The sequence below is a fragment of the Oratosquilla oratoria genome, chromosome 17 (genome assembly GCF_046742065.1).
Source record: "Oratosquilla oratoria isolate Oo_2021 chromosome 17, ASM4674206v1, whole genome shotgun sequence".
Lineage (NCBI taxonomy): Eukaryota > Metazoa > Arthropoda > Malacostraca > Stomatopoda > Squillidae > Oratosquilla > Oratosquilla oratoria.
Window position 1 is genome coordinate 44,581,274 of NC_134793.1, and position 12,126 is coordinate 44,593,399.

A 12,126-nucleotide genomic window follows, 5' to 3' on the forward strand; every position below is an offset into this window, starting at 1 on the left:
CGTTTTGATGAGACCGGCGAAGACCAACGAGCTGCTCACAAGCCCAGAAGGGGCAGAATTCTAACACCTCGCTTTTTAGCTGGTCTCAAGAGAAGTGTCAATGCAAATCCAGCCTTACCATTATCGACATTGTCAAAGAAGAGAGGTGTCAGCACAATGACAATTCACAGAGCATTAAAGAAATTGGGATTAACCTCATTCTCACAAGGAAAAAGACATCTTTTGACACGAAAAATTAAAGAAATCCGCTTGACCAGGTGCCAAAAGCTGTTGAACTGGATGAAGTCGAATGACTCAGTCATCAAGTTTTTTTCCGACGAGAAGATTTTCACGGTTGATGCGACTTTCAATAAGCGGAATGATCGCTGGATAGCCTCCTCATCCTCAGAGGTTCAACACAAGACAACGACGAAGAAACCAGCAAGTGTCATGGTGCTCTGTGTGGTGTCAACTGAGGGGGACGTCTTCACTCACTTCTTCAACAACAAGGAGAAAGTCAATGCCATTGTCTATTGCAAAGTTCTAGAAGAGAAAATAATACCCTGGATGAAAGATAAGGCTAGTGGCAACCAGTTTGTCTTCCAACAAGACTCGGCTCCAGCCCACACAGCGAAGAGGACCACCAACCTTCTCGAAGGGTCAAATGTGCAGTTCTGGAACAAAGAGTTGTGGCCCTCAAATTCGCCAGACCTAAACCCTTTAGATTATTATTTTTGGGCGTGAATTGAGGCCAAGGCATGTGACAAGCCACACAGAAGTATAACAACCCTGAAGACAGACATCAAGAAGGCTGTGGGTTCATTATCAAAGTCTGAGGTCATCAACGCTGTATCCAAGTTTCGTAAACGCGTTGAAAGCGTCATAACAGCTGAAGGTGGTTACATTGAATGAAATCATTGTTCTTATTGCCTTTTCTAAATATACTGAAAATTTCATAACTCTCTGTTTATTATAACCCGAGATATTAATCTTAAAACATGTGATAAGAAGTTGTACGGATTTATCTGTTAGACCCTGTATGTTTAACATTTTTGTTTTGTACACCTATTATTTCGAGTTTTCGTAGTAGCTTTTCGTGTGGTATTTTATCAAATGCCATTTGTAAATCTAGGAAAGCACAATCAGCCCATCCACCCCTTTCTTGCATTATGTCTATTAACCCCTTCCATACGGTGCCGCACACGTAGGCGTCATGGACTTAGATCTCGGTGGCAGCAGCCAATGCCAGCCGTACGGCGTGTCGTAATAACACTCGCATCATAAAATATAGTCACCGCTTATATCGATCGTTCTCTCTTCACCCGTGAATTTTGATAACCATAGAAAATGCGATTACAAAAGAATTAGAAAGAATGTCATTATGGAGGGGCGACTCCAATAAATATAATCAAGACGCCGATATGGCAGCCTCGCGAATACACTCGCTCCCCATGATGCCTACGTGTGCGGCACCGTATGGAAGGGGTTAACCTCAAGTAAAAACAAATCAAATTGGTTTCTCCACTTTCTGTGGGTAGGCATAATCTTATATGAATATCTACTGCAACCACCACACAGAAGACACAGAACACCTCATACTAGTGCCTCACGCTAATAATCTCTAAATAACACTATATTTTCGACTTATGATAGAGGCTGTTGTCAGTTACCGGAAGGATGGAGGTGTTCTGCAAGGAACACCAGGGGCAATAGATTTATTCATTGAATGAATTGCTGAATTATGGGTAGCTGAGGTTCATATGGTATGAGAGATTGGGTTGGTAGGGCTCCTCTTGATGCAGTTAAGATATTTTAGTGATGTCAGGGCATTGTGGATAACCAGGGGGTGGGGATGCCCACTTTCTGCATACAAGCTTTTTAGTAGAGCACTGTAAAAGGCACCTGTGCTGAGGTGTAGAGCAAGAGAGCATACAGGTTCTAGCATTTCTGGAGAAGGTGGTTGTTATGACCAGGGTGGGCTCCAACACAGAACAGGGCCATGTTTTGAGAAGGCTTTGTTTTGTTGTCATCTACAGCTAGGGTGAAAAGAAGAATGCTGAGGATGCTTCCTTGAGGAATTCCTTTTTGTTCAGCATGCATAATTGGGATGTTCTACGAGTTAGGGTCTGGGATGTAAAGGTGGCTATAGCTCCCCAAAATCCTAAGAGATAGTTTATGGAAGATCTGTTTGCAAGGTCTATATGTCTTTTCTAAATAGAAAATACAGCATACATGTTGTTCATTAGCAAATGCAATGTGGATTATTGTTTCTGTTTGTACCAGGATATATGTAGTGCTGCAGCCAGTTCTTAATTGGGGATGATATGAGAGAATGACTTTGCAGTTGCCATGAAAGTCAGAACGAATTTTTTTTTATAGAAGTTTGTTAGTGTAATAGGGTGGTAGTTGTCTGGAGAGGATTTGTCCTGGTCTAAGTAAGGGGGCGATGATAATGGCTTCTCTCCAGGCAGTTGGGAGGGTGCCTTCAGGCCACATTCTGTCAAAGACATTTCATGTAAAGAATGTGGCATTTGGGTGCAGGTCATATTGTATATTATGTGAGCTTAAGAGTAGTTTTCTTATAGTTGGAGAGGTTGGTGTGGTATTCCATTCTGTGAATGAACAGTTGTGGGGATGTGATTTGAGAATAGTCTTTTAGGATATGAATATGGGTCCATAATTTATGTGGCTAGGATAGTCTTTGCTATTGTTTCAGCTATTTATGTATCTTTAAATGCCCCAACAACACAAGAGTTTCTCAGCTTGTTACGATTCTGATTATACAGTCATGTAACTAATACAAAGTTTGATAAAAGCAGACAGGTATTGTAAAATTATTTGATTTACAATTGAGACAGAAGTAGATGGAGTGAGCTTGAGAGGATAACCAAGAATTGGGAGGGTGGGTGTGGTAAAAGGGGTCTTGGGTGCATGATGAATGTCTGTGGAGCAGATATGAGAGAATACATAAGACAAGTGATTAGAATTTTGAATAGATGAAGGGATCACACAGCATAAAGGGATGTTTTTGTTTGTTTAGTATGTCGTTTTTTGATGAAGTAGTGGGGGTAGACCACCTCCAGCTGCTGGGCCCTACTGTACTGCCTTCAAACTAAGAAGTGTAGTGATGAACAAGGATGACCCTTCGTCCATCATATGCTGAGATGGGAGGGACATTAAATGGCTTTTGATGTGTATGAAGAAGGTGGGGGTTTTGACTCAGTCACCCCCTTCATAAGAGAGAAAAAGCCTTTGGAATATATTTGTGGAATACAAAAACAAGACTTATAATAACATTGTTACTCATTGTGCTTCTTCAACATCAAGATGATTTCTAATCATAGTTTACATAAATGTATCAAAATGATCATGCTTTCTTGCCTTTTTTCTTCAAACCTTCAAATATTCTGTGAAGTAGCACTTTGAAACAAAGTATTGTTTTTCAGCTAATTTTTCATTACTATTTTCATAATCAGTAAATACAAGTATGAAGTATGTAAGGCAGGTGAGTGAGAGGGTGAAGAAGTCATGGTGAGGACGAAACATCAGAATAAATCCTTAACAGTTCCCTGTGTTTATCTCACCACCCTTCCAAATACAAGTATGTCTACAAATACATTGCCCATCTCTCCTACAGATCTGTGGGCCACAGGATACCACCATAGCTGCCACTTTACAATATCTACAATGAGAGGATAAAGATAACAACTCTGTATAAACAATTTCATGTCTATATTATTTACAATATATCACTGCTCTTCATGTTCACATAAGGGGAAGTCCACGGATGAATCGCCGATACCACATGAAAGAAGTAGCTAAACACAAGCTGTACCTGAAGTATAGTGGAAAATAACACATTAAGTCTGGGTTATAATAATATACTCATACATATACCAAGAGCTTTTTCCTCCTTATAAGAGAGGTAGCCAAAGTCAAAAGGCATAAATCTACTCCCACCCATTTCATCCCCACATACTCCACTCCCTCCCTACCTTCCTCTTTTCTTGGCTCCTTCTGGATGATGTGTCATCCTTGCATCTCACCCATTGCCCTGAGTCAGAAGCAATGCAGCAAGACACACCACATCAACAGCAAGGCCACTTCATTTAATTGGCAACCCCCCTTCTCCATCCCCTTATGCTATCGTGCTTGTTAGGGAGACTGGTCTGTAGTTGGTTGGATCTTCTTTGTTTCCTCCTTTACATATTGGTACAATATTTGCATTTTTTCAGTCCTGTGGTACCTGGGTCATTCCATATGAAACCTACCAATGACTTATAACTCATTGTCACAGATTTTGATGAAATTTGGTGTGCAAGGAGAACTCGGGTAGACAATTTGATTGAGACTAGTCTCACGTTTCTATCTTTTATAGAACCAGAATTATGGTTTCCGACAATTTTGAGAAAAATCGAAATTTTGAAGGTACGGCCTAATTTCAGACATGCATAACTTTGTTAGTTTTTGTCGTAGAACATTCGTTCATATGTCATTGTAAAGCTAATGAGTAGCTCTGCAACTTTTATTCTATTCATATTTTACTATGAGGTCAAATAAAAAAAGTACCATTTGACCTTGACCTTTGACCTTGAATAACAAAAAACACGCCATCTTCGATTTTTTTCATTTTTTGTACAAATATTCACCATCATCTTAATAACCTTCATGCCAAATTTGATAGTGGGACATACAGGGGATCAGAAGTTACAGGCACTTAAATGAAGCGGCCTTGCTGTGGATGTACTGTGTCTTGCGACACTGCTTCTGACCCAGGGCGGGTGGGCGGGGTGCAGGGATGACCGTCATCCAGGAGGTGCTCAGATGAGAGGAAGGGTGGGAGGGGTGTGGAGTGTATTTGGGGGTGAAATGGGTGGGAGTGTTTTTATGCCTTTCCCTTTTTGGCTACCTCCCTTGGAAGGGGGAAAAAGCCTTGGTATATGTATGTATGTATGTATTTTTAGAAATTCAAATCTCGGTTATTTTTAATCATAAAATGTTCACTAACATACCATTTTAAAGCTGATGATTAGCTCTACAACGTTTATTCTATGCACTTTTTACCTTCAAGGTCAAATAAAAAAGTTGTGAACGACCACTGACCTTGAAAAATTTAAAATGCCGTCATTTTGTGTTTTATTGTTTGTAAATTGTAATTCTACCTAATTAATTTTACACTAAATACCTGACTATTTAAAACTTATCATACTATTAAAGTATCATACTCATGACTGAGCATGTCTGCTATGGTCCATGGTGGCAAAGCCACTACCAAATTGTTTTGTTTTCAATAATTTGTATGCTTCCCTGAGGTTACAAAGAATTAGATGTTTCTGTTCTTGTACCTTAAATCCTCCTTTCCTGACAGATTTATAATCTTTCTTTCCTGGCATAATCCTACTTATTTCCTCAGATTTGTAGAAATGTAAGATAATGTTTTCAGTTTCTTTTGAGAAAGTTGGTAATCTTTTGTTTGGGAGAGCCATGAAACCTTTTTCTTTTACTAAGTTTTTTGCTTGTCTAGCCATATATTGGGTCACCTTGAACTCTTCCTGGATTTTTGATCTGCTCCAGCTTTTTGGAAGAACAGTCAAAATCTGGAGTTTTTCTGAACGTTTTTCTGTTGTATTAAATTTTTCTTTTAGCTGAATAACAATTTCTTCATCTGCATTTTTAAAGTGAGAGGAAGATGCTGATTTATGTTATTTTGATGTTTATGTTGCTGAACCAATTTGTAATTTACTGCAAATATTATCTTGGATTTTCTTGGCTTTTTCTTCCTTATAGTAAATTCCTTTTTCAAAGTCTTTGTTTTTTTACTGGTGACTCTCCAATGATTGATAGAGACTCATTAAGTGCTTTCAGGTCAGTATCTTTGTCAACAAAAAACATCATCTTCCGACCTTTTATCTGAAGAAGATGATGATTCATTATCTGTTGTGTTCAGGGACTGTTGCTGGTTCATTTTCTATTTCAGTAGTTTGTAATTCTCGACTTCTTTTCGTAATTTCTTTCCTGCATTTGTCACAAATATAATAACCTTCTGTAAGGTTAAATGCAATGTTCTTTGCCACAAAGTCTTCTGACATTTGCCGATTTCCTTTCTTATTAGGATCATCATCATGAAGGTTGATAGGATTACAAACACACTTTCTTGAATTTAAAACTTCTTCCAAAGCATTTTTAAACTTATTTCTGTTGGTTGGGTAAATATTTTATCTGTAAAAAGGATATAAAAAAAATTTAGATATACAAAATATTAGATATTTTTATTTATAAATATTATATTTTATTTATTTAATATTAGATAAAAAAATTTAGATATACAAATCCTATACACAAGCAGTTTGTATACCTGGATATTGAATACAATAAGGTAAGTAGTGAAGTTTTGTACCCCACAAAAAAAAAGTTTTTGTAAGGTTAGACAACTTTTTTATTTGACCTTTTAGGTAGAAAATGCATAGAATGAAAGATGTAGAGCTAATCATCAGCTTTAAAATGGTATATTAGTGAACGTTTTGTGATGAAAAATAACCGAGATATGAATTTTTTGAAATAATACAGATCAAAAAATACCAAAATTTTCTTATACCTATAGTTATTTAAGTGCCTGTAACTTCTGATCCCATGAATGTCCCACTATGAAATTTGGCATGAAGGTTATTAAGATGATGGTGAATATTTGTACAAAAAATGAAAAAAATCGAAGATGGCGTGTTTTTGTTATTCAAGGTCAAAGGTCAAGGTCAAATGGAACTTTTTTATTTGACCTCATAGGTAAAATATGAATAGAATAAAAGTTGCAGAGCTACTCATTAGCTTTACAATGACATATGAACGAATGTTCTACGACAAAAACTAACAAAGTTATGCATGTTTGAAATTAGGCCGTACCTTCAAAATTTAGATTTTTCTCAAAATTTCCGGAAGCCATAATTCTGGTTCTATAAAAGATAGAAAACGTGAGACTAATCTCAATCAATTTGCCTTACCGAGTTCTACATGCATACCGAATTTCATAAAAATCGGTGACGGTGAGGTTCAAATTTGCAAAAAAAATTGGTAGGTTTCATATGGATTTACCCACCTTTCCTTCTTTGAGTATTCAATTATATTGTATATTTTGTCTGTTAACTCCTCTATGCATATTTTTACATTATCATTTCTTAGTTTGATGTATGTTTGCCATTTACTTTTTTTTTTTTTTTTTGTCTTCTTTCTATCTTTTCCAAGCTTTGTCTCTTTTATCCTTAGCCTCACTACATTTTTTGTTGTACCAGCTTTTTATGTATACTTTTTCTTGCTTTTGTTGTGGTACATATTTGTTCACTCCCTCATTATAAATTTATTTTAGTATATTCCATTTCTCTTCCATCTTTGTTTTTTCATTTAGGAATTTATCCCAAATTGCATTTTGAAAGAATTTTTTTAGTTTCTCATAATTCATTTTGTTGTACATTAGTCATCCTTTTCTATGTTTCTCATTTCTTCTTAAGTTCATTTGCTTTTTTAGTTTGAATTCTATTAGTACATGGTCACTCTTTCCTATTGGAGTTTTGTAATCAAATCTGTCCACAATTTCAGGTCCTGATGTAAGTATTAAATCCATTCTCGATGGTTCCTCATTGTTTCTGCATCTGGTGTTTTCTTTTATCCACTGAGTTATTGTGTATTCAATGGTCATATCAAGTAGTATGTTTCCCCAGAGTTATTCTCCACCCTTCACTGTCATTTCTTCCCAACCTATTTCTTTTGAATTAAAATCACCCATTACTATATTTCCTCTTTCAGTATATAATTAGTTCATATTTTGTATCTTCCAACAGTTTGGAATGATTGCTTTCTGTCCAGGATTGTGTTTTGGGGGGCATATACAGTACTACAAATTTTTTACTTTTCCTGTAATTGCTTTCAAATTTTCTGTGTATTTACCTAGTTGTATTTTGTGGGAAGGGGAGCTACGTTCATGGAGTCCCACCTTTGTATCTCGCAGTGTCTAGTTTGCTCTTAAACTCATGAATGGTTTTTGTGCACACTATTTCATTGTCCAGTTTGTTCCAAGTGTCCACCACTCCATGTGGAAAACTGTTTTTCTTCAGATCTCTTCCATAGCTATGTTTTTTTTATTTTCTTTCCATGTCCTCTTGTGCTTATCTTTTCCCAGTTTAACAAGTCCTCTTTTTTGAGTATATCTGTGCCTTTCATGATTCTGTAGATGGTCAGTAGGTCACCTCTCTCTCTTCTTTGCTCCAGAGTCAGTAACTCCAGTTTAGCCAATCTCTCCTCATATGATAAGTTTGCAAGTGCAGGTGCCATTTTTGTTGCTGCTCTCTGGATTCTTTCTATTTTCTTTATATTCTTCTTAGTACTGGGTGACCACAATGTCGCTACATATTAGTCTAGGCCTTATCAGTGTGACCAATATTTTTTTTTAATAATTTCTTCATCCAAATATGTAAATGCCACTTTCATTGATCTTAGCAAGTTGTAGGATTCTCCGACAATTTTGTTTATCTGTTTATCATAGGACAAGTCATTTGAGATAATTACACCCAAATCTTTTTCAGATCTCTCCTTCTTTACCTCCTTGGTTCCAATTTTATATTGTCCTGATATTATCTGTTTGTCATAGGACAAATCGTTTGAGATAATTACACTATTTCAGATATCTCCTTCTTTACCTCCTTGGTTCCAATTTTATATTGTCCTGTTATTCTGTTTTTGCTTTTTCAAAACTCCATTATGCTACACTTGTTAATATTGAAGTCCACTTCCCATTTCTGACTCCAGTTCCATACCTTATTCAGGTCTTCCATCAGTGATTCACAATCCTTTTCAGCTATAACTTTCCTTAACCCCTTCCATACGGTGCCGCACACGTAGGCGTCATGAGGAGCAAGTGGATTCGCGACGCTGCCATATCGGCGTCTTGATTATATTTATTGTAGTCGCCCCTGTGTTTTTACATTCTCCCAAATGCGCCCTTAATCCCATTCTCTGTGGTTTTCAAAATTCGCGGGTGAAAGAGAGAACGATCGATATAAGCGGCGACTATATTTTATGATGCGAATATTATTTCGTTACGTCATACGGCTGGCATTGGCTGCTGCCCGCAAGATTTAAGTCCCGTATTGAAGTGGTTAACAGTTTGGCGTCATCTGCAAAGAAGCTCGTGTAACATTTCACATCCTCATCCATGTCATTCACATAAATAGCAAACATTATTGGAGCCAATATAGATCCTTGCAGTACTCCACTGATCACCTCTTTCCAACCTGAAACTTTTTCTCTGAGCACTACTCTCATCTTTCTACCAATCAGGAAGTCCTCCATCCATTTTAGTAGGTTCCCTTGTATCCCTCCTATATGTTCCATTTTTTTTTTAAATAATTTTTTGTGTGGTACTTTGTCAAAAGCTTTTTGTAAGTCCAGGAAGGCACAATCAGTCCATCCATTCTTTTCTTGCACTATGTCTATTAATCTTGATTATCACTCCGAGGTCCCTTTTTTTATTTCTTTTTCAACAATTTTGTAATTTTTTTTAAATTCTGTTTCTGCTTCTTCCAAACTCTATTATGCTACACTTCTTGATATTGAAATTCACTTCCCACTTTTGAGTCCATTTCCAGATTTTGTCTAGGTCTGATTGTAATGAGTCACAGTCCTTTCCTGTTGATACTTTCTTTAATATTTTTGCATCATCTGTGAAGAAATTCATATACAGATGCTCCTCTACTTACGTTCATTCGTTTTACGTTTTTTCGATTTTACATTTGAAATGACTGAAAAAAAAGTTGTAAAAATTGTTTTGTGAATTTTTTAGTTTAATGCGCTCTCCGTAGTATGAGGCGTTCAAACGATACTTACGCATGACACTGTGTCCATTGTTTACATGGCACAAACGACAGACTGAACGAGCCTTGCCTCCTCCTCCTCCCCCTCCTCCTTCTCCTCCACCATCTCACTTTATGTTGCTTGAATTTATTTGAAATTAATGTAATTATTTTACAATGTTATGTTTATAATTAATGATTTAGGGGTGTTTTATAAGATACGGTAATAGAATTTATGGATGTATGGTACAGTATGAACGGTCATACATACTGGAACGTACAGTAACAACTTACGTTCATTTTCACGTTATGTTCGGCCGTTCGGAACATAACTAAAACGTAAGTTGAGGAGCGTCTGTAATATTCAACTCCTTCGTCCATGTTGTTTATGTATATGGCAAACATGATTGGAGCCAGCACTGACCCTTGTGGAACACCACTTATCATTTCTTCCCATTTTGATTATTTGTCTCTAATTACTACCCTCATTTTTCTCCCAGTGTGTGCATGTGTGTGTACATAGGGTAGCAGAGTACCAGGCACACACCTTGCCTAAATATAATTCTTAATAAAATAATAAATTCCCTATAGGGCAGTTTTGATAACAATGCTCTAGGTATTACGGTTAGATAATTTGATATGGACCACCAATAGATGAACCTACCTATCTGGGTAGTACTGACCTCAATTGAAAATAAAAGAGAAAAGAGAATAAAGGCAGTAAAACAATGATTAACTGCACAATTACTAACCAAGTTAGGATGTAGGACATATGCTCATTTCTCATGGTGATTCTTGTCTGTCCACCAATAGGTCCACCTTCAAATGTATCTACTGCATCTACAAATACTGGGTCTGTATTCAGGATTTGGGCCATTGTATCAACATCTCTGTGACAAGAGAAAAAAGGAAAATCAGAGCTTGAAAGGTTATTAATAACTACAATTTGGCAACTAACAAGTTAAGACAAAGATGAATCAATACATATTATACAATCACAGATAATGTTATAACCATATAATATGCATTAACTGATAATCACTTGCTAGATATATTCTCACTTTCTTCAATAAACTTTCCAGTTGCTCAGTTATATCTCTCAACTCTCTGTACTCTGCTTCATTCCATGCTCTTATTTTTTAAAAGATGTATGATGTGTCTCTTCTACCAACTTAACTTGCAAATCTTATATTCATTATCTCAGCCATTCTTTCACCCATATCCACTTTTTCCACCTTCATGTTTTTTCACTGTTGTCATCATATGACCTTCCATCTTTTTCTTCTCCACTCAGCTTGGTTTTGGCAAAGCACATTATTTCTGGTTCTTTCTCTTCTAGTCATTATTTATAATTCTATTGATATCAATTTGTGTATATTTCTATAAGTTATGTCTAATCCTTTTATTTCCTTTCCCTCCTGTCTTTCTATCTCTCTCTCTTTTTTTTTTTATAAACCACTTCTTCAGTTTTTAATCTATTGCTTCAATAAAGCTGCCCTCTCTTGTTCATTCCTCATTGCATTTTTTTTTATTAGTTTCTAATTGTCTTGTTTTCTCTCATTCTTTCTCCATTGCATATTGCATCCCATCTTCCCCAATATATATAAATATTTTCCCTACTGCATAAGAGGACAGAGAGGGGGGGTTACCACTTAAATGAAGCAGCCTTGCTTTGGATGTGCTGTGTCTTGTTGCACTGCTTCTGACCCAGGGTGATAGGCAAGATGCAGGGATGACCCATCATCCAGCTGGAGCCAAGTTGAGAGGGAGCAAGGGAGGGGTGTTGGATGAGGATGAAATAGGTGGGAGTGGAATTTTGCCTTTTAACTTTGCCTATCTCCCTTGTAAAGAGGAAAAAAGACACTTTTGTGTGTGTATTTACCTACTTGTATTTTACGGAATGAGCTATGCTCGTAGTGACCTGTTTTTGTATCTCTCCCCATCCAGATTATTCTTAAAATCGTGTATAGTTTTGGCATTCACTGTTTCTCCGTTTAGTTTCTTCCACACATCAATCACTCTATGTGGGAAGCTATTCTTTTTCAGATCTCTTCTGTAGCTGCCTTTCTTTAGTTTATTTTCGTGTCCTCTTGTTTCTCTTCTGTCCCACATTAGTAAGTCATCTCTGTCGAGAATTTCCATCCCTTTCATAATTCTGAAAATAGTCTGTTCCAGTGATGACAAATGTAATTTTTCCGATCTTTGTTCGTATGTCAGGTTTGTCAGTGTAGGCGCCATCTTTGTCGCTGCTCTTTGTATTCTTTCTAACTTTATGTTCTTCTTTGTGCTAGGTGCCCGTAGTGTTGCAGCA

General features: G+C 36.8%; 1 protein-coding gene across 1 annotated transcript in view; it reads right to left on the reverse strand.

The window, feature by feature from the left end:
* Nucleotides 1–3,696: 3,696 nt before the first annotated feature.
* Nucleotides 3,697–12,126, reverse strand: part of Surf1 (surfeit locus protein 1) — a 48,917-nt gene continuing 40,487 nt past the window's right edge. Inside the window, exons 7-8 of the mRNA XM_076200996.1 lie at nt 10,568–10,705; nt 3,697–3,814 (exon numbers count right to left, since the gene is read on the reverse strand). Coding sequence (XP_076057111.1) covers nt 3,745–3,814; nt 10,568–10,705 — 208 coding nt within the window. The 3' untranslated portion in view covers nt 3,697–3,744. The remainder of the gene's footprint in view (nt 3,815–10,567; nt 10,706–12,126) is intronic.